The 21967-nt window shown below is 41.8% G+C and overlaps 3 protein-coding genes across 23 annotated transcripts in view; 1 reads left to right on the top strand and 2 right to left on the bottom strand.

Annotated features, from left to right (window-relative positions):
• The window catches only part of PIP4K2A (phosphatidylinositol-5-phosphate 4-kinase type 2 alpha), a 177640-nt gene that overhangs the window by 8807 nt on the left and 146866 nt on the right, over positions 1 to 21967 (top strand). Inside the window, exons 1-2 of one of the 2 annotated variants that reach the window (XM_083406700.1) lie at positions 10178 to 11032; positions 14137 to 14301. The gene's annotated coding sequence lies outside the window, so the exon portion shown is untranslated. Of the gene's footprint in view, positions 1 to 10177; positions 11033 to 14136; positions 14306 to 21967 lie in introns of those variants that run through there. The other variant, XM_083406699.1, reaches the window with a different exon arrangement.
• On the bottom strand, positions 226 to 10390 carry MSRB2 (methionine sulfoxide reductase B2; the record flags this gene model as incomplete). The annotated part of the gene is made up of 5 exons (XM_083406814.1): positions 226 to 1933; positions 3167 to 3314; positions 7178 to 7254; positions 8262 to 8374; positions 10249 to 10390. 5 exons carry the CDS (start codon positions 10388 to 10390, stop codon positions 1826 to 1828), a joined length of 588 nt encoding a protein of 195 aa, XP_083262940.1. The 3' UTR covers positions 226 to 1825.
• ARMC3 (armadillo repeat containing 3) overlaps positions 19228 to 21967 on the bottom strand; it is a 54707-nt gene continuing 51967 nt past the window's right edge. For all 20 annotated transcript variants that reach the window (XM_083406222.1, XM_083406221.1, XM_083406215.1 and 17 more), the window contains 2 exons: positions 21491 to 21653; positions 19228 to 19727 (listed from right to left, as the gene is read on the bottom strand). In XM_083406222.1, the coding sequence (XP_083262348.1) occupies positions 19518 to 19727; positions 21491 to 21653 (373 nt within the window). In that variant the 3' untranslated portion in view covers positions 19228 to 19517. The remainder of the gene's footprint in view (positions 19728 to 21490; positions 21654 to 21967) is intronic.

The raw sequence follows: 21967 nt of genomic DNA, 5'->3' as shown, positions 1-21967 counted from the left end.
GAGCAGCGCCTCCTAAGATTAAGCTGCAGGCCTAAATTCTGCAAAATTCCATTGCCGTATATTCTATTGATGCTGCCCTACCAGCAGCAAAATCCAGGTGCTTGAACAAAAGACAGGGAAGTAAGGGGAACCTTCAGAGATGGTTATGTTGACTCACTTGCATGCACACTGCACCACATCTGATCCTCCTTATGTCATCTTTTAATAAGTGACTCACATCAAGAATAAATTAAAAACCACCGTGAACAAAACATTTTATTCCAGCCTTTACAACAGGAAGCAGTAAACACTCCTTTTATGTTTTGCATTATTTCTTTTGAGGGAGGAGGGAATAATTTTATAAATAAAAAAAAGTAATGAAGACATACTATTTTATGAATTGCAATGCATCCCAACCTCCATTAATAAAATCTAAAATGCTGACTAGTAGGAAATAAAAATTGTTCCCAAAATTGCCAGAGATCTACAAAGAAAAGGTGCAGCAGCAGAATATGCCAGATGGATAAATGCTGTTTTATATCAACATTTACATTTATATTTTTCAAAAAGTCCCCAGCATTCAGCAGAACAATGAAACAGCGGGAGAAGTAGCTTGTAGCCTTTAATTTGAATTTTCCTAAGGTGAATTTGTCAGAAGACAGGTGCTAATAGTGCCACAGCTTCATTGGTTTCAAATATCGTGTTTTCTAAATTCATCTCATGATTTGGGCCCCTATGCTTTTTAATTTTCACATTAATGATGTGGTTCCTCACTCCGGCAATTAGAAGCAGGAAGGTGTGTTGTCCGATGACATAGTGCTACTTATGCTTTCCCATCTGGGTCTTAAAAATCTACTGGTGCATTTTAGTTTGTGCTGTGAACAGGAAAGCCTCATAGTAAACTACTAAAATAATTGTTTTTGGAAAACACAGCTCTAGAAATAAATGGAGTCTGCACCAACATGAATTAGAGCAAACTCACTCCTTCAGATGTCTTGGGAGTCCTCTTTAGCAAATCCTTGTCTTGGAAATGGCATACTGAGTCGGTTGCACCAATGTAACACAAAATGTGGCCTTTCTCTCCAACAATGAGCAATCATTTAAAAATTATATTTATAATTTAATTTACATTATACTTAAGAGGCATGTACAAGGCTCCTGTATTTCCTTTTTAGAAATTTGTGAATGTGATTTGCATGTACAGTGGAACATCGGAAATTGAATGTAATCCATTCTGGAAGGACATTCAATTTCTGAAACGTTCGAATTCTGAGGTGCGGCTTCCGACTGGCTGACAGCTAGGCTTTTTGCAGATTGGAAGCCGCATCAGACGTTCAGGTTCCAAGGAACGTTCAAAAACTGGAACACTTACTTCCGGGTTTTTGACGTTCGGGAGCTGAAACATTCAGGAATGGAGAGGTTCGAGAACCGAGGTTCCACTATAATTGATTGCTTCACCTATTAACAACGAGGCAATCAACTATTTTTTAAATAAAAAATGCAGCATGTACATTAATTTGTATGTGTAGATATGCTGTCTGTGCTGGATTTAATGGAACTGCCTACATGCAGAAGAGCTCTGCATCCACATAAGCAGGGCACACAGGTCTCCAGACTAGCCTGGCTACCTTAGATGAGCCTATTCCATCACAGAATAAGAGCAGCACATCTCACATCCATGGTTTGGCGTCACCCCACATGCATTCTCATTAATTACCATCACTATGTATACACAAAATAGGCACAGGCACCTGGCTCCCGATACATTTTCAAAGTGGCCCTCTGCGGCAAAGGAGATCTGAGCATCAAAGTGGTATCAAATGCACAGGTTGTAAAGAGGAAAGTCTCACTGCTTGGAGCTTGGTTTAAATGTTAATGCAACACTGTTGATGCAGAACCTCTGCCCAGATGGCTCGGGACCATCGCCGAACACATGGCCCAGGTGGGCATCGCACTGCAAGAGAATAACAGACTTAGTTGCAGTGCCAGTTCTTTAAATTAAAGCCTATCTACATAAATTAAACAGTCTGATTTCATAGCCAAAGGGGCCAATTAAGTCTGCAACTGCCATATAAGCAATACCTTCTGTGTTTAGAGCCAACTTCCGAAGCCCACTCATTTTAGTGTGCTCACGTTTGCATGCATGCAAATGCCCCAGGTGTAAAGTGTGGCCTCTCCTGGGTAAGCTTTCTGTGGAAAAGATACCTTTGTGCTAATAAGATGGTTTTCTATGCCAAAAAAAAAACCATTCTTATTGAGAATACCACTTTAAAATCAGTATTAATTAATAGTATTGGGGGGGGGGGGAAGAGAATGCCCTCATTCCAATCAGAATACAGTACCATTGTTAAATTTGTGAGTCAGTCAGGAAATCCACTGGGACTTCTGATGCAGATTCCATGAGTTTAATCACTCAAGGGGCAGATCTATAATTTTTCCTTCAACTTTTGTAAGGTCAGCTTTCCCATCCACTCATCATACAACTGTCTCACATGTGCAGCCTGATCCTTTGCATATTTACTCAGAGGTAAATATTGTTGTATTTAACCGGGCTTATTCCCATTGGAAATGTGCACCAGAGTGCGGCAAAATCCTATGCATGTCAACTCAGAAGTAAGTCCTACTCGATTTAATGAGACCATTAATGTTGTGTAGGATTGTGTTGTAGTGGTCTAAACCACTGAGCTTCTTGGGCTTGCCGATCAGAAGGTCGGCGGTTTGAATCCCCGCAACAGAGTAAGCTCCCATTGCTCGGTCCCAGCTCCTGCCAACCTAGCAGTTCGAAAGCACATCAAGTGCAAATAGATAAATAGGTACCGCTCCAGTGGGAAGGTAAACGGCATTTCCGTGTGCTGCTCTGGTTTTGCCAGAAGCAGCTTAGTCATGATGGCCACATGACCTGGAAAAACTGTCTGCGGACAAATGCTGGCTCCCTCGGCCTGTAAAGCGAGATGAGAGCTGCAACCCCAGAGTCGTCTGCGACTGGACTTAACTGTCAGGGGTCCTTTACCTTTATAGATTTGCCCCAGAAGTTCATACATTAGGTCCACTACCTGGGACTAATTTCATGATTCATGAAAGTGTATTTAGTTGTATGAATGCGGCTACACTTCACTTTTTGTGACACATATAGAATAAGAGACTTGCATTTAAGGAACTTTATATGCTTTCTTTAAGGTAGGTGTACCTGTTTGCAGATGACTTCCGTGCTGCTTGTTCCTAGTGAATTATCAGGACGTCTCAAGATATTAGTATTGCTTTCATCTGTGCCATGTGTCCCATATGCTTCTGAAAAGGATGGCCACCCTGTGCCAGAATCATATTTTGTTTCTGAGCTATAAAGGACAGCAAAGTTGCATATTAATGAAGGGTTGTGGTGCACGCACACACACACACACATACATGCATGCACGCATGTGCACACACAGAGGATGAGATAGATAGATAGATAGATAGATAGATAGATGCATGCATGGAGTCTATCACTAAATTTATCTCTCACCTATATGCAAGAAAGTAGCTTGGAGAGGGATGTTGCTTTCCCAAATAACATTGCCTTTTTATCTTGTTCTTTTCTCCCCACCCCAAAGATGGCAGTAGTAGTGTTCAAAACCCCCATTGTTCTAAGTGCATTTTGCAACAGGGAATTTCATTAGCGCAAGCAGTTTCTGACACAGTACTGTGCCTAAGATTTCAGATTAAAACTGCAGAGTGGAAGGAAAGGAGGACCTTTTTCTGCCTCCCCACTTCCAGCTACTCTCTGAAGACTGGAGAAGAGACCCTCTTAATAATATTAGGGGGGGTGGGCAGGTGGATGAAAATGCTGACAACCATAACTGCATTATTAAAAAGGCAATCTTGTATAACATGTGAATATCCTTAAATGGAAGGCTAAAAATATGAAGTTTTGCTTTTAAATAGATGTTCAGTATGGAAATAATCAGGGCTGGATTTAGACACATCATAGAAGCATTTTTGTTGAAAGCATTGTAAATTTAAACAGGGAAAACAGGTAGAGAAAAACGGGACTCCACATCACCATCTGGTGGCACAATGTTATATCGCATATAAATCTAGCTGAGTCCCAGGATTATTTATAGCCCATGTGTTGTTGTTTTTAATAAATAGATGAAGGAGGGAGAGCAATTCAACCAAAAACTAAGGACTTCTGTAGCCCATTGATTTCAGAGAAGACTTTAACCCTATGCTTGATTTCTACATGAAAACCAGTGAACCACAGCATGAACTAAGCATAGTAACTCATAAGTAAGTACAACAGATTTCTATTGGGTGTATTTGTTAGTGAGTGAGTTTAGCACAACAGCCTTAAGCCTATGCAGCTTTGACTGGACTGTGTCCAAAGTTTCTGAGGCTCCAATCCTGTACCCACTTGCATAGGAATAAGCACCACTGAGCTCAGGAAGACTTACACATGAATATTCATGCTGTTGCCCACATATGCCTTTAAGGAACAGGACACATGAAAAGTTCAAAGAAACAAACAAAACATGTCTATGTCTTCCAACATTTACATTTACATAGACATTTACATTTTTAGCAACCATGGTTTAACAAAATAAAAACGTTTTGTATTCTTCATACTTTCAGAAATATGGATCTATCAAGAAACATTCAGGTGGGAAATTGTGTCCTGTTTCAATCAGACATATACATTTTAGTTGTAGCCTGATTAAGTAGGAACTTTGTAAAAATCTGTTTGATATGCCTAGTCTAGCCACACTTGCAAACTCCTGGATCAAGAAGTACAAACTAGGCAAAATCAGCACTGTTCTAAAACCAAAGAAAGAAAAGCAGAGAAAGTAGACACCCATGTGAAAAGAGTCTCTTTCACCATCTTCATTTATCGAAAAACATTTATAAACTTCTTACTGTTTAAATTTTTTATAAGTAGTGTATAATATGAAAACAGACAATGCCATCACAGAGCCTAAAACCAACAAAACAGTAAAAAGCATATAAAAACAAATCTTCTAAGAAAGGCGGACCTGTAGTGAACTCTAGTTCAAAAAAAACACACCCTAGGCCACAGTAAATGTGTTAGTCTTTGAAAGTGCCACAAGAGGGACTCCTTGCTGTTTTTCCATCTTACAATGTAAATGCAGGGAAGAGAGGCTCACAAGTATGCCAGAGATCCACTTTGAACTACTGAAAGTGCAACAGCAGGGATCATTCAGTGTGCAATTTAAGGGTTAAACAGGGCTTGTGCACAAGAGTAGAGATTTCTTATGCAAAGGAAGTAAGGAGCAGTAATGTTTCTGAATGGCAGTTGCTGGAAACTGAGGGAGAGGAGAGTGTTGCTGCGCTCAGATCCTGCTTGTGGGTGTTCCGCATGGCATCTGGTCGGCCGCTATGAGAACAGGTTGCAGGACTAGATGGGCCACCGGCCTCATCCTGCAGGCTCTTCTTATGTAAAGCAGTGGGAACAGCTCATTGCTGCATGAGAACTACCACTGGATTGGGACCAGTGCAATTATAATCTCTCCATTGACTATGGCTTTTCAAACAGGTGTTTAAAATTGTCTTGTTCACTGTGTCTTCTACATCAGGTCTACATTTTCTTACTGTAAAAAAAAACCCCCAACAACCTTGCCAATTTTCTGCCCTATTAAAATAGCTCCTCACCACAAATATCCCTGTGCGGTTTATTTATAAGTACGTCACTTAGTCTGCTAGAAACATGTTAGTAGCCACCAAAATGCTGCTGCTCAAAATTCTATTTGTTCTTTGAAGTAGTTCACCAGAGCATTTGTGGATAAATGGACATTCCCCAAACATATGTGTTAGATTAGCCCTTAATACACCATTCCTTCAACATATGTTGTTTACTTTGATCTGCATTTTAGCTGTCCCAAATGTAGTTGAGATGATTTTAAGAAGTATGACCCTTGCCTATAATTTTATGACTGGGCTGAGGTTTGATGTTCCATTAAAATTCTGTGATTTGCTATCTATAAAACCTGAGACTTATGTTCCATGTATTCCTAATCCTTAGTGAATTCTTCATAGGAGAAAGCAGTAACCTACATACCCTGCAGAAACACTTTGCATGCTCAGAGATTAGGATGCTTCTCAAGGGGCAGCTCTTGCTTTTGCTTACAGTTCAGTAGTAAACACAATACAGCTAGGGAGGAGACTCCTTCCAATAATCTGAATGTGGGTCTTATTTCTACTTGCAGCAGGCTGCAAGAACGGGTAATAATATCCAGCAGCTGAGACCAGGTCCCCAAATACCTAAGCAGTCAGAGCTGATGGGAGATAGCAGTCTATTGTGCTTTCTACGGCTCCCTGCAGTCAAAAGGGAGAATTCTGCACTAGTTAAAGGTTCCAGACTAGAGGAAGCCAACCTGGGGGTATCCAGATGTTGTGGACTACAACTTCCATCATCCGTGACTATTGCCTGTGCTGGTAGGGACTGTTTGACATTAGAGTCCAAGGCATTTGGAGAGCACCGCTTTAACTATCCTTGTCCGAGACAATTTCCAGGGTCTTATCCTACATAGATCACAGTATGATGATGATGATTATTTACTAAATTTTAATTGCTTTCTACAAAAATAATCTCATGGATCTTACAAAGAACATACAAACGTATAAAAGAATTAGACAATACAACAATGTAAACAGTAAAAAACAACACCCAGCAGACAAAAAAAGAGTGCCTGGTCACCACTGACACAAAAAACAATCAATAGATGTCCAATCAAAACTTAATCCGCTAATATTATGCAAAGTCAAATGCCTGGCAGTATAGGAAAGTTTTAGCCTGACACTAAAATATATTAATGCTAGTGCCAGGTGAGCCCTATGGGGAAGAGTATTCTGTAAGTGGGGAGATGACTGAAAAGGCTCTCTCCCTGAATGGACTAATAGCAGTGTTGGGGGAATTTTAACTGGTAATATTTTGCAGTGGGGAAAATTAACCTGTGCTCCTCCAGTGTCGCAGCCCTGAACTAAATCAGGGTCTCCTCACTGCACCCTTAGAGCTGGGAAGCCCAGGTTCAAATTCAGGCACAGCCGTGAAGCTCAATGGGTGACTTTGGACCAGTTGCTCTCTCAGCCTACCGTACCCTCACTAGTTTGTTGTGAAGGGAAAGCATTATGTACCTGAGCTCCAGCGAGAGTCAGACATACACACATATGTAAATTTGAAAAAAGTATATTGCAAATAGACTCCTACCTGAACAGCACAGCATTGCAGCATATGCAGTGGTACATCCCAGGCTCTGTGTTAGTCAGATGGATTCCACTAAAAGGCTTCAAACATGCATTGTTAATATTCTAATTCTTAGCCATCTTTCCCACCCTCCACCTCCAAGTCAGCTTGCAAAACCAAACATCAAGCAGGCTCATATGTGGGAACTTCCAGTGTAACATGGATATTCAACCTGCATGTTCTTTGTCACCCTGAGAAGTTTCATTCCCACCTTTTACTCTCCTGGGGGTAACCAAACCAAGGAGCAGAATCTTTACAGGTTCAGGTATGTGGTCATCACACATTTACAACACCCAACATCACTCTTGTCTAAACAGACAGAATCTGTGCTCATCACTGCAATCAGTTTAGGATGGATAAAGAGAAGTAATTCTTCACGGAACTTTATAGGATTTCCTATAACGCTATATTGTGTTTTTAATATTTGGTTGGAAGCCGCCCAGAGTGGCTGGGGAAACCCAGCCAGATGGGCAGGGTATACTGTAAATAATAAATTATTATTATTATTATAATTATTATTCCTGCCACAATTTGTGATGATGCCTTTAAAAACGGACTTAGTCATGTAAGAAGAAGAGGTCTATCTATTTCATCTATTAGAGGTGGGGAACTTTCAGCCTGCAGGAAAAAATTAGGCCTGCCAGTCTGGCAAATTTGACTTGCATGGCTGTTTTCAGCCAGCCCTGCCCACCTGTCACTCATCTGATGTCCTAGGTCTAGGACATCAAGTGCAGGAGAGGTAAAGCCCCAGCTGCCAATGAATCATTAGGAGTGCTCAAGTGGCAGCAGGGCTCGCAGGCAGCACTGTTTACATTTGCTGCCAAATGCAAGCCACCCTGGGATTGATTCTACTTGGGGGTTCCTGGTTGAGATCCTGAACAGAGCCAAAACTCTGTCAAATTAAGGAACAGTTATTTTCTCTTTTTCTGTAACTATTAAACTTTTAATAAATATTATTTTTTAAAAAATTAAGGAACAGTTATGCAATGTATGTCTATGTTGAATATACATTTCACCTGCTTGGAAACTATTACAACTCTTGGCTTACCAGTTCAGTTCCTTTTTCCCTGGTGACATAAAACTGCTCAGGAGTCAACTTCTTTTGCCAGTCAGTGGTAACAATTGACTCATCGTATCTTGTCAAAGAACCCACATCTTTATCTAGAAAGGTGGAAGAACAAGAAATTCAACCAACAGGTATAAGCCACTGTGCAAAGAAGAAATTTCTATATGCCAGATTGCACCAGAAGGCGAACAGTAATTACATCCAGAGCCAAGAGAAGGCGATACATGGAGGCCTGCAATTACAGCTGACAAGTTGCTGAAATACAAGGCGCTTAGAACAGCTGCTGAGAGAGAAGCGTCACTCCACAGTGGTGGCATTTACTAGGAAATGGTCAAAGGCTCATATTCATGGAGGAGTTGTTTAATGGGGCCTTGAGAACAATAAAAAAGATATTGCATACAGTTAAAGGGGTGGGGAATCTTTGTAAAGAAAATGGTTTCAAATAAACATCATATCACCCTTGACGAATTGACAGCTCTTCCATCTCCCAGAGGCCTCATCAATCCTGCAACACACAGGTTGCTTCTAAACCACCATTTCCCCTCTTCCTGGTGCACACAAATTTACTTGCAAGCTCGCAAACTGACCTGCGTTTGTTGCAGAGCTTGGCTAGTGTGCCTGATTGGACTAAGCATATTAAGCTGCCTGGCATGTTGCACACCAGCAGCATTTGGCAAAGCTAAGAGCACAATTCTAACTTGTCAGGATGGTGTGTTGCAGTGCCAGAAAGGGATCCAGTGTGATGGATAGCCCAGCTTAGCCCTGGTGGATGGGAAACTGCCTAGTGATGACTAGTATTTCAGGGCCAACAGATCACCAAAGCGGTAAAATCCTCATACTATGACAGCCTGGAACTGGCACAATGAAAAGAGGATGGGGGAATCTATTTAAAAACATTATTTACACACCATCTTGCTTGCCCTCATTAAAACACAATGAAGTATATTACAGCTGCCTTCATTTTGCAAATGGAAAAACTGAGTCTGAAATATAGTTATTTGCCCAAGTGACTTAATGGGCAATTAAAAACAAGCTTGGCACTCCATGGTACACATCCAAATACTCAGGAACTGGTGCCCATTCTGGCTCTCCCAGAATGCAAAAGGACAAAACGAGGCCCATTCCTGGGACTGTATCAGTGAAACAATGCAACTGTGTGACTAAACAGAGGCCTGATCTACCCAAGCAGCAGAATGTGATGCTGGGGTGATTTGAACCACTCGGGGCTGCAAGTGACAAGTGAAGTACTGGGTCTGAGTGCTCTCATACTTAAGAATAATAATAATCTGTGTAAGTAAATAAACGAACCAAAAACTTCTAATACACCAATGTAATATACCATCTAGCCTCTGTGGTGCTAATTTTATACCTGTAAAAATTAAAAAAATGTAGTTTTTAAAATCACACTGGTATGACCTGTAGTCTCAAGTAGTACAGTCATACCTCAGGTTGAATGTGCTTCAGGTTGAGTGCGTTCAAGTTGCGCTCCGCGGCAACCTGGAAGTAACGGAGCGTGTTACTTCCGGGTTTCGCCGCTTGCGCATGCGCAGACGCTCAAATGATGTCACGCGCCATTGCTTGTTAAGTTCACTTCAGGATGCGAACGGGGCTCCAGAACGGATCCCGTTCGCATCCCGAGGTACCACTGTATAGCCTATTTTACCACTTCAAGATGATACCACCCATTCCCACTTTGTTTTGCTCTGCGCACACGCACACGTTGTCCTTCCTTTGCACTGCAACTCGTCTCCCTAACGAATAAACCCGGGTAATTTGCTGTTGCTATAATTAAATCAACTCTTAAGTCATGCATAAGGAGCACCAGAGCAATCGCCCCGAGCTGCCTCCGAGCAGCAACAGAAGGAGCACCGCACCCCCCGCTCCCTCCCCGTGAGGCCGGGAAGCCCCGTAGGGAGACGCAACCCCCACCCCGCACCCCTCTGCTACCCAACCCGCTCCGAGCAACTACCGCCGGTGTCGGTGTGCGCAGCTCGGGGGCCAAGGCAGACGCCGCTCCGGGCTGCCCCCTGCGAAACGCGCAGAAACAGCGGCGGCGCCTGCAGGACCGGCTGCAGGGCGCGAAGTCTCCTGAGGACTCGAGCGGCAGCCATGGTCGCCTCTGAGGAGCCCAGAGCTGCGTCGCGCTGCTCCCGGGCTCCGCGCTTGGAGTGAGGCCCCGCCCTGCCCTGGGCGCGCGCGCGCGGCCTGGCGGCTTCTTGCTTCGCTCCCGGGCCCGAGAGAGGAGGATGCGCGCGGAAAGGCCTTCTCCTCCTTGAGGGAGGCAGGCGGGGCCGCCGCTCCAGAAGGCTGTTAACAAGCCGGGCGTAGACGACTGTCTGACAGGAATCAAGGAGGCGCAAGTCGGAATCTGCTCAAAACGTTTCGCCACCTAAGGCACAGGCAGCAAACGAGTGCCCTGCGTCAATGTGTTGTTTTGGCACCTGAGGAGGCAAATTCCTCCACAACTGCTTCTTCCCCCTCCTTGGCAGGAAAACTACTACTACTACTGCAGTACTACTATTATAACATTAAATAATGAACCATTTGGATGACGTTTTGTGAGGCCCCAAATCATCCGCCTGAGGCAATGGTTGCACTCTAATGGTGGGGCCGGTCCCACTCTTCATACCGTTCCCAGCAAGAGGAACCCCGCAAGGCAAAGATGAGGATGAAGCGTAGAAACAACACACTTCCTTCCTGACTCTTGGTGGCACCAGAAGGAAAACCCCGGGGGCACAGAAGTATATTTCTAGGTGGGCAAGTTGTGTCACATATGTTAAGATGGGGGGGGATTTGATGACTGCAGTCCAGCAGTGTGTATGTTCCCGACCCTGATTTAGTTTGAGGGTTTCACAGTATTGTAGAGTTGGAAGGGATGTTGAGGACGATCTAGTCCAATCCCCTGCAAGGCAGGAATTTCAACTAGATCATACATGACATCTTCAACCTCAGCTTAAAAACCTCCAAGCAAGGAGAGTGCATCACCTCTCGTGGGAGTTCCAATGTCAGAAGGTTCCATTTCTTATACATGCCCTTCTTACATCTCAGCTCATCTGTAAGCTCCATAGGCAGCCACACCGGTTTCTTTAAGTGCTTCCCACTTTTCATGTTGGAATTGTCTGCTGTTGTGCCTTCAATATTTCAGCTTAAAGACTCTCCCATCATAGCTGTCAACTTTCCTCTTTTCTTGCGAGGAATCCTATTCGGGATAAGGGAATTTCCCTTAAAAAAACGGAAACGTTGACAGCTATGACTCCCATCCATCTTGGACTCCCTTCTCTTTTGAGTTTTTCTGACCATGGGATTTCACTCAGTAGCTCCTTAAGCTTTTTGAAATCAGCCTTCTTAAAGTCAAGAGTGCACATCCGACTACATTCAGCTTTCCTTTGCCTGTGTGTAATGAAACCCAAGAGGACATGTTCACTTCCTCCCAAGGTTCCCTGTACTTTCACTTTGTTGATCAGTTTCTCCCTGTTGGTAAGGATCAGGTCTGAGAGAGATGCCTCCTGCCCTGTTGCTTCTTCTACCTTTGACCTGCCCTCTTGATAACAAAACAACTAAATTTTATGGCTCTTTGGAAAGCGATAAAAAAAATGAAATGTAGAGTTTGCATCGGTTCTTTGGACTTTAAATGCTTAAACACCCTGTGCAGCTTTCCTTATCAAATGTGCAAACCCTACACAACTTTGAGGAGGGCAGGGGAGACAGGATATTCTGATCAAGAATCCCTCCCATCACTGGTAACATGGTTCTGAGATCATTTAATTAGAGATACCAGGTATTCAACCTGCAACAGTTTGCATGCAAAACTTGTTTACCACTAGCCCATGAAGACCTCATCCTATAAATGCTATCAGCTATAAAACATTTTGCCCCCACCCAGCCAAAGCTCCATAACTGGCTTTCCAAAGATTTCAATATTTCAGATATTGACTTTCCAATCAAACTTTTTTTAGCAGACAGCCAATGTGTATTACAAAGTATAATGGGAATCAATATTAATACTTACATATTTTATAGAGAGGATAACTATATTTTAGCTGAGAAGTGAATTATGAAGATAGCTATTGTCCTGACCAAATCTACATCTTCTCTTGGAGCAATTTAACCTATTTCTACTGCACCATTTGCACTTGACATAAATCACTTGCACACTAGGAGTAGGTGCTAAGTTCAGTGGAAGTTGAGGGCACTCAGGAGATCAAATTATAAGGCCCATCAATTGCTGTCTAATCTTGAGTCAAAGTTCATGAAAACTGCAGTGAAAGAGGCCCAGCACAAAGTTTAATTAATGATTAGATCAGTTCGCTTCAGCACTCAGAGGGAGCATGCTGTTAATTATATGGGTGTAATGATTTTACAGTATGTAGCAGGGGGTGGAATGAATCTATGCTCCACTTCCAGCAGTTACTGGAGAGACATTGATTCAACAAAACACGAAATGAAACACGGAACAAAAGTGACAGGTTTGATGCCAGCCAGCATTTTAGAAATATTGCCACATATGTGTAAGAAAATGGGATTGTCTATTAATTTTGACACGGTCTTCATGTTCCAATAATAGGTGCATTGGATCAGAGTTTGTGTGTTTAAAATCAAGTTCAAAAGTATAAATAGAGTAATAAAACACCTCAAAGCCAGTAACACAGAGCAGAATCACACACCAGTAGCTTTCAAGGGTCTCTCTGTGATTAATTAGCTAAGTCACCAGACAGCAGCAGCTAAAAACAATGAGGACCAGGGGGACTTCCCTTGGTAGGTTGTTCTAGATTAGGTGTAGCCAACATGGTGCCCTCCAGTTTTTGCTGGACAACAGCTTCAGTAAGCTCAACCAGCCTGACCAATAAGGATGATGGATGCTATTGTCTAGTAATATCTAGAAGGCATCACATTGGCTGTTCTAGATCAATAGTAATCAATCTTCATATTAAGGATCCAAGCCCAAATTTGCATTTGGGGATCCACTTTTTCATTTTGATATATTTGTAAGACTGTAGTATTGTTGCTGTGATTCACCTTAGGTCAGGCTGTGGCTTTCCTGTGAGTAAGTACCACTGAAATCAAATGGGCTTACCTCTGAGCAGACATGCCAAATATTTTATTGTTAACTGTGCTATAAACCTTCAGGAATGCAACCCAGATCATTGGGGGTTCTAAAATTCCTATTAGGACAACATTATGTCAACCAAAATAATGTGCAAGCTTTCAACTTCTCTAGATCTCTTCATCAAGCTAAATAATAAACAGAGTGTGGAGAGGAGAAACATTAGCTGATGAAGCAACCAGGTTTGTATATGGAATGTAGGAGGAGATAGCAGACATTCAAGTGAGGCAATATTAGGTGCTATGCAGATTTCACATTCACCTAGAGCTGCAGGGAAGAAACATACAATGATAGATTCCTCATATTTTAAAACATAGAATCCAGTTGTTACCACAGTCTATCTCAGTTTGTCTGAAGTATATTATATCATCTTGCTAACTATTGGGGATGGGGAGTGTTTTTTTCTCCAGGATTCTGTCTTCTGGAAAGCAGCAGGAAAAACAGCATGTGTGTGGGTGGGTGTTTGAAAGAGTAGGTGGCAGCTAGTGAAAGTCCCTCCATGTGGCGATTATATATATTTTGATTTAACTGCATCTTGGCACAGCCTGGCTGACAGGTTTGAAGGGCAACCTGGTCATCACACACATTTATGTCAGCAGATGCTGAGTTGCATCTTTTGTCCGGATGGGTGAGTCACACACAGAAAGGCATCACCCCCATTACAAGCTATACTTTTAGGGGTTATAAACAAAGATTTCGAAGTTTGCAGTAAATACTTTTTGATTTTCCTTCAATATTACTTCTCTTTCCTAGGTATGCCTGCACCTCGCAAATTCAGGCAGTTGCCTGGGGACCACAATTTTATTAAGGATTTCTCTTTGAACTGAGTCTTCAACTTGCTGAGATCTTACCCATCCTCTCTGCTGCTCTTCCAGAACTTTGGAGACTGGTAGGGCAAATGAATCCAGGAGCTCAGAAGTGAGTAAGTGGTATGCTTTTGCTGATCATTAAACAAGTCTCTTGAATTGTAGGTGGTGGTGAGGAGCAGAAACTGTCCTTGATTTCCCTGGAGACTCCCAGAAACATATTGCCAGCCCATTATTACATTACTTTGTATAGAGGTTTTACGTATACAGGGGCTTTACAGTTCATACCTGATATGTAAGAATTCCACTTCTGCAAATGCTTGTAGTAATTCATGGCAAATAGGCATTATGTTTACAGGGAGGTAGGCTTCTCTTCCCCTGCTCTTCATCCTTTCTTTATGTTTGCACCAGTTACAAGACAGAACAGGAGACCAGTTTAAATAAAAGAAAATAAATCAGGGGATACAATACTGAGGGTGATCACTGTGGAATATAGGAGAGAGAACTTGATATGTGATTGGCAAATGGGAAGTGGCTCCATGCCAGGTGGATGCGAGTTCAAAGAGATGAGCGCCAGTGGCAAAGCTGGGCCTGGATTAGAACATGACAGGAAACAGGTGTTAGGAATGAACTAGTCCAGAAGCACAGAGTACTTGCTGAGACCTCTGGTCAATTGGCTGGAAGCCATCTCCCTGCTCAGACATTTCCTGCTTCATGCTGAGCTACTCTGCCCACCAACAGAGGTACATGAAACCCCAGCTAACAATTGAAATGACAGAAATCTGCTTGTTTTCCATATAAATCCACTATAGGCAGGGCTGTGTAATCACAGTATGAAAGCACAGAAGAAACAGGTTTGGAGCACAGAATTCAGTATCTTAAGAATCACACTCTTACTCTTTCTAAAAAACAAAAATTAATATTCCAGTCCTTATATCTGTGAAGACAGAATGATAATGTTCAGCCTTCCCCCTCCATTACCCTATATTGAAGGAGAGGTAGGAGGAGGCAGCTGAGTAGGATTCTCAATGGGCAGTGGATGGGGGACAATGCATAGTTCTTTGCTGCTCTCTATGACTAGCCAAAACTAATTTATAGATGTGCCTAGGGTGTCACATGCTTATGTTGTTTATCGTATTCAGCTTGGAGCAGAACTTTGAATATGTTCGTGTGTAATTTTGATTTGTTAAGTGTGGTGAATACGAAGCTTAAGCTACAGGAAATCAGCAGGAAGCCTAAGTATGTATGCAAGGACATTCTGAGGCCTTTGCTCATATTTATACCTGACAAATCTTCTCAGGCACATTTATCTCAATAATGCATCTAGACGGCATTGGTTTTCTATATTTCCATTACCCAACAGGCTCTGTCTCTCTGTCTTCACACACACCCACACACCCTGTCATGGAAGTGCTGTCATTCCAGCATAAAGCCTAACTTTATGTAGATTAGCACTATTTATTTATTTAAATTACATTTTTATTTAGTTTTCATTCAGTTACACATTTTTAATAATCTTTACATTACATTCAAGTTATAACCATTTTCAATATCGTATTTTTTCCTACCCCTGTGACTTCCCTCTACCATATTGCAGCTTCTTCTACTTACATTTATTTTTCCATTGTATTGTGAATATTATTTTCATTTTTCCCCATAAAATGAATGGCTTATCTATCCATAGTTTAGCTTTGCAAAATTTAATATGTGTATTTATTTACTAAGTTAAACATCTCTAAAAACAAGTATCCACAGAAATAAAAAACAATGTTCATTTAATCAAAACCTTCCACCCATCAACTATGCTGCTGTATGTGTCTTTGCCCCCCACCCCCGCTTGTCTGTTGATTTGTCCAATCTCTGTGCCAGACTATTTTATAATCATCCTTCCTAGCCAAAACGTCTTGAGTAGCACAGATCTTGAACACCACAGTGGACAAAGAATCATTTGTCCACAGTGGCTTCCTGTAGGTTATTTTAGTGGATTTATCACCCTGAACTAAGCCCAGGCCATCTGTTACATCCTCTAATTACAAATGCAGAAAGAGGTAATTCACAAAGGCATCATAAAGAAAGTAAAATATAAATGATTTAAGGGCAAGCGTATGTTATGTTTCATGCACCAATCAGGCGTAAATGACTTTTAAAAAATCAAGATCTTCCTAACAGGGCAGGGATGGGAATGCACACCAAAGGAATGCTTTTCCTCAAATCACCCAGTCTTCTGGGGTGTCATCCATCCAAAAATGACGTATCTGATTAATTAAAACATACACAAGATTATGTTGTTGCTGATTTATTAGTGGAGTTCAAGCTCTTTCATTAACGCAACGTTTTTTCTTTCCTCCTCCTGGGTCTTTTTCCCAGGAGGACAGATTGGGAAGGGGGAGCACAAAAATGCAAGGAGTATTTATGGCTCAAGCACACAGTGATATTTCAAAGCCCCATTTTCAAATCACTTTGAACTGACAATATTTGATCAAATAGAGATTGCAGTATTTCAGAAAGGAGATGAGTTCCCATTTACATTTCAATATTTTTTTATTCAGTTCTGTGGGTTGATTAAGACTCATATGAATTTTTAATCCAACTGCTTGTCCTGACTCTCTCTTGAGATTCCATTATTGAGAACGTTGATACAGCTGGAGAAGTAAAGCTTAGGGAGTAAACACTCATTTCATGAAGGGTGAATTTTATCATCGTGTCTAAGAGTGGGTTGGAAAAATCTTGGTTCCACAATTTGTCTTAGCCACAAGAGGATTGGGCCAGCCACTGTTCATTCATTCCCTCTATTTCTTTCTTCTCCCCTCTTAAGTGTTATTTTTGCCCTGACCACTTTTTAAGCAATACCCTGGGGATGTAAGTGCTTAAATGTAAGCCAAGGATCTCCTCCTGCTCCTAAGATGTCACTCAGCAGGTCCAGTAAATGGCATCCCTTACAGCATGGGTGGGGTATTTGGTTTTCCATTATGAGGTCCCGTTGACTTACAGACAACCAGGGGCTACTTCTGAGCCAGAGCAAGTGGTGGGTGGAGGTTGTAGTACTGCAGGACACTCTCTCTCTCTCTCTCTCTCTCTCTCCCTCTCCCTCTCCCTCTCCCTCTCCCTATGCCAGTCAATCTCTCTGTGTTGCATGAAATTAGGTTCCCCACCACAGTACTACAGATTTCCCAAAGCCTAAGTGTCTTCCAGGGGAAGTGGGAGACCTCAGTGCACAGAATCATCCACAGACTAGCAGGTCCTCTGCACAAGTATACTCGTGTTAGCCACTCTGAGACCTTGGCATGGGGCGGAATATAAATAAGATAAAATAAATAAAATAAAGCAAGGAAAAAATGACTGATTTGTTTTGTGCTATGTGGTTGGGTGAATATTATCCATAACAGCCAGTAGGGATGGGTGAATCTCAACTTTGGTTTCTTGTTCTTCCACTCTTAAAGTTAACTTCTTCACATTTCCACATCAGTTTGTGAATTTTTAGAAAACAAGTCCTTATAAAAAATTCAGCAGCAATGTGAATTTCTTCTGATATACATATTTGCATACAATTTACCCAAAAATAACACATTTTTGTATGTTATTTTTACCAATATGCATTTTTATGCACACTTTACTTGGTATATGCATTGAATTTAGCAACGTTACATTGCTAATTTCAAAGGATGGCTATGTTTCAGTTCACACATTGTTTTAGAAAGTGCAAATTAGGTAGGTGCCCCTACAAATGTGAACTGAATCAAATTTGTCCCCCCATCCCTAGAGCTAGTGACCAAAATCCATGCAGTCAAACCAGTTTTTACACCCATGGATCTACCCCACTCCGAGCTAAAGATGGAGTTTCTGAACTGATAGTTTGGTGTGAACTATCTATTAGGCACTATTCACACCACCCCTGCTTCAGGGTTATAAGCAGATTTAAGGGTGCTGCTGGATGCCAAGATACAGCCAAGGTTCATGTGTTGGGGCAGCCATGCTTATTTTATGAATTTGTCTGCCCCATTCACATATAAAATGGTATGAGTGTAGGTCTATTTTTTAACATATGAAAAAAAGCACAGGGTGGGGGAGCAAACCCTCCCCTCCTATACTTAACTGGGCTCTACCATTCCCCTGCCCCAGTTAGCTAACTTGCATTACCAGAACTATGCTGGGATAAAAGTACATCAAGCAGCAGAACACAGCTGACTAAAGCGGATGTGTGGGGATAGTTTCACTTCTATGCCTTGCATGCTCCATAGGCTCTCCCTTTTACACATGAACAGGGAAGACATGTGAACACTCACGGCTGCCCCATCACATCTAGTTTGGCTCTAGGATTGTCTATTTATTTATTATACTTCAGTTTTATGTCATTATCGTTGATGGAAATTGCAAAAAAAAAAACAAAACAAAAAAACCCCGAAAGAGAACAGGTTTATTAATATACAGTGCTACCTCTGGATGCGAATGGGATGTGTTCCGGAGCCCCGTTCGCAACCTGAAGAGAATGCAACCCACGTCTGCGTGGGTTGCGATTTGCTGCTTCTGCGCATGCGCGTGACGTAATTTTGAGCATCTGAGCATGCACGAGTGGCGAAACCCAGAAGTAACGCATTCTGTTACTTCCGGGTCGCCATGGAGCGCAACCCGAAAACACTCAACCTTAAGCAACTTTAACCCGAGGTGTGACTGTATAAGAATAGTCTGTTGAATCATGCCAATGGCCCATCTTGTCCAGCATCCTGTTCTCACAGTGGCAAGCTAGATGCCTGTGGGAAACCAGGGAGTAGAACCTGAGCACAAGAGCACCCTCCTCTCCCGTGGCTTCCAGAAACTAGTACTCAGAAGCCTTTCTGCCTCCGACTGTGGAGGTAAGAGCATAGCCATAATGGCTAGTAGCAACGGATAGCTTTCTCCCCCGCGAATACATGGCAAAAATAAGATGTCATACAGGAACTGCTGTGCTGCCCACATTCAAATGGAAAAGTGACAGCAAATGTCCTTGTAAGCTGTAAAATTTTAAAACGTAACCTATAAAGAATAAAGCCCCCACTTCAAATTTCTGGTATCTGCATTTTATTCCAAAAGACTAAAATAAATAAAATATGATTAAAATATAAGCAAAACTTCTACTGAAATTCTGTGCGCTCCCCAAATATTTTTTTTTAAGACAGAATCTCCATGTAGTAAAACAAAAGACCCAGCTCGCCTATCTAGATTCATCAGTACATGTAAAGGTGCTGCAGTTGGCACCCAGCCCATCTTTGAAAATGAGCCCTACAAACCTCTCTGTGTTAATTAGCTTTACGAACAAGCAGCTTTTGGTTTCAAAGAGCTCTGGAAATATAATTAAATACGCCCATAGCGATCTGCCTCTGGACTGCCTTCTTTCATTAGATTGCCTGGCTGGTACATGAGATCTACAATATATACTTGAGGGGGAAGCAGAAGTCCAGGTATTCCCAAGGGAGAATCATCAACCAATTTCACTTCATTCCATGCTCTGGTGTACTCTCCACGGACTAAGCTGCAGCTAACACCAATTCTGTCTGCTAGAACCTATGGGAGGAAGTAACCAGATGAGAGATATATTTTACTTTATTTTTCTTACATTGACATACTGCCTTTTGGTCAGTGCACTGAAGGGCTTGCAGTTTAAAATAGTGCTTTACCATTTGAAAGACATGCTACAAAAGGGAAACTGTGCATGGAGAGAAGAGGAAAATAAGCAGGAGGAAAATGGTTGAGCAGAAAGATTGTACCATGCATTTTCCATCCTGAATAGAAATCATTCAATATTGTGTTGCCTGTGGGAGTTGCCATTTCACTGCCCAAGCACAAGACCATTAAGTTTGCTGTTAGAGAGAATTATCTCTTGTAAGAAAAATAGCCTTTTAAATATTTAATATTTATCTTGTGCTTTTCCTAAATGCTCAAAAGACTTCACAGAAACTACCCTCACAATAACCCAGTAAGGTGGGTTTGTACTGTTACGTCCATGCTGCAAAGAGGGGTATAAAGGCAAGAAATAGTGTCTAGCTTGTCAGTGAAACAACAACAACAACAACAACAACAACAACAATAATATACCATACCACCTTTCATCCCAGGATCACAGGGCGGTTTACAGTATAAAAACACGGAAATACTTAACATAATTACAAACAAAACAATAACCTTCCACAGCCTAAAAGGCCATAGATTGTTTAATTAGCCAGAGGCCTGGCTAAAGAAAAATGTTTTTGCCTGGTGCCTAAAGATATACAGTGGTGCCCCGCAAGACGAATGCCTCGCAAGATGGAAAACCCGCAAGACGAAAGGGTTTTCCGTTTTGGAGGTGCTTCGCAGGGCGAATTTGCTATGGGCTTGCTTCGCAAGACGAAAATGTCTTGCGATTCCTGGGGGGTTTTTTCCGCTCCCCACCCCCTTTTTCTAAGGCACTAAGCTGCTAATAGCCTTTTAGCAGCTAATCCGCTAATCCCTTAAGCCTTTAATAGCCGCTAATAGCCGCTAAACCGCTAATACCGCTAATGGGCTTGCTTCGCAAGACGAAAAAACCGCTAGACGAAGAGACTCACGGAACGGATTCTTTTCGTCTTGCGAGGCACCACTGTATAATGAATGTGCCAGGTGAGCCTCCCTCGGGAAAGTATTCCACAAACAGCGAGCCACCACTGAAAAGGCCTGTTCTTTTGTTGCCACCCTCTGGACCTATCATAGAGGTGGCACATAAAGAAGGGCCTCAGATGATGCCTGCAGGGTACATCTAGGTCAGTTCATATGAGGAGAGGTGGTCCTTGAGGTATTGCAGTCCTGAGCCATTTAAGGCTTTATAGGTGAAAAGCAGCAATTTGAATTGGGCCCAGACAGAAACTAATTGACTGCAGCCAATGTGGTTGGGCCAAAATTGGCATTATATGCTCAAACCTTGCCCCAGTGAGCAACCTGGCTGCTGAATTCCAAACTATCTTCAGAGGCAGCCCTACATATAACATATTGCAGTAATATATAGCTGAGATGATAACTCACAGCACTGCACCAGTCATCAACATGGTCATTTGTATTATTTTGCTTTTAATAAAGCAATGTATTAACATCACTCACACTTCTCTCCCAATGATTTTAAATGGTGTTTACAGAATAGGACTGTGTGTCTTTGCTTGATGAGAAATCAATACTATCCAAACACAAAATGACTTAAGTACACAAATAAATAAGGTTTGAATAACACTACAGCAAGGATACGTTGAAGTTGATATACATTAGCATATGCTGTGTGCTATTAAAATGAAACTTGTATCTGGCTGAGTAATTGACTTTACCTTGAAAAGCAAGGCCCTATGGTAGAAGGTTCCTTTGTTGATCTTCCCAATAGGCACGACATTGCATTTCAGTTCATATTCAATTTCACTTATATGAAGTTCCCAGCTGAATTCATGCAATTTGTCTGTTTCGATTGGACCGCCCATCTTTTCTGCAACAAACCTGTTTTAAAATCCAATAGTGACTTAAATTAACAATTGTCATAATATTTAATCAGGTTTAATACTAGCACTATTAACTGGTGTTTAAATATGTTATATTACATTATCCATCTCAATAACTTTCAAAGATGCACACATTCCCCTTCCAGTTCTTATCTGCTTTGCTGACTCTACGTGATCTCTCAAGGCTTGTGAGTAGGAGCTGATCTTTTTTCCTACAGTGCTTTAAATAATAAAAAATAAGTATGAGGAAGAAAAAATCATCTACAGTACAGATATAAATAAGGGTATCTGTTCCCATATAAACCAGCTTGC

Source organism: Podarcis tiliguerta (assembly GCF_965153285.1).
Source record: "Podarcis tiliguerta genome assembly, chromosome: 12".
Lineage (NCBI taxonomy): Eukaryota > Metazoa > Chordata > Lepidosauria > Squamata > Lacertidae > Podarcis > Podarcis tiliguerta.
The sequence above is the reverse complement of the archived record's forward strand: the minus strand, read 5'-3'. Positions and strand labels throughout refer to the sequence as shown.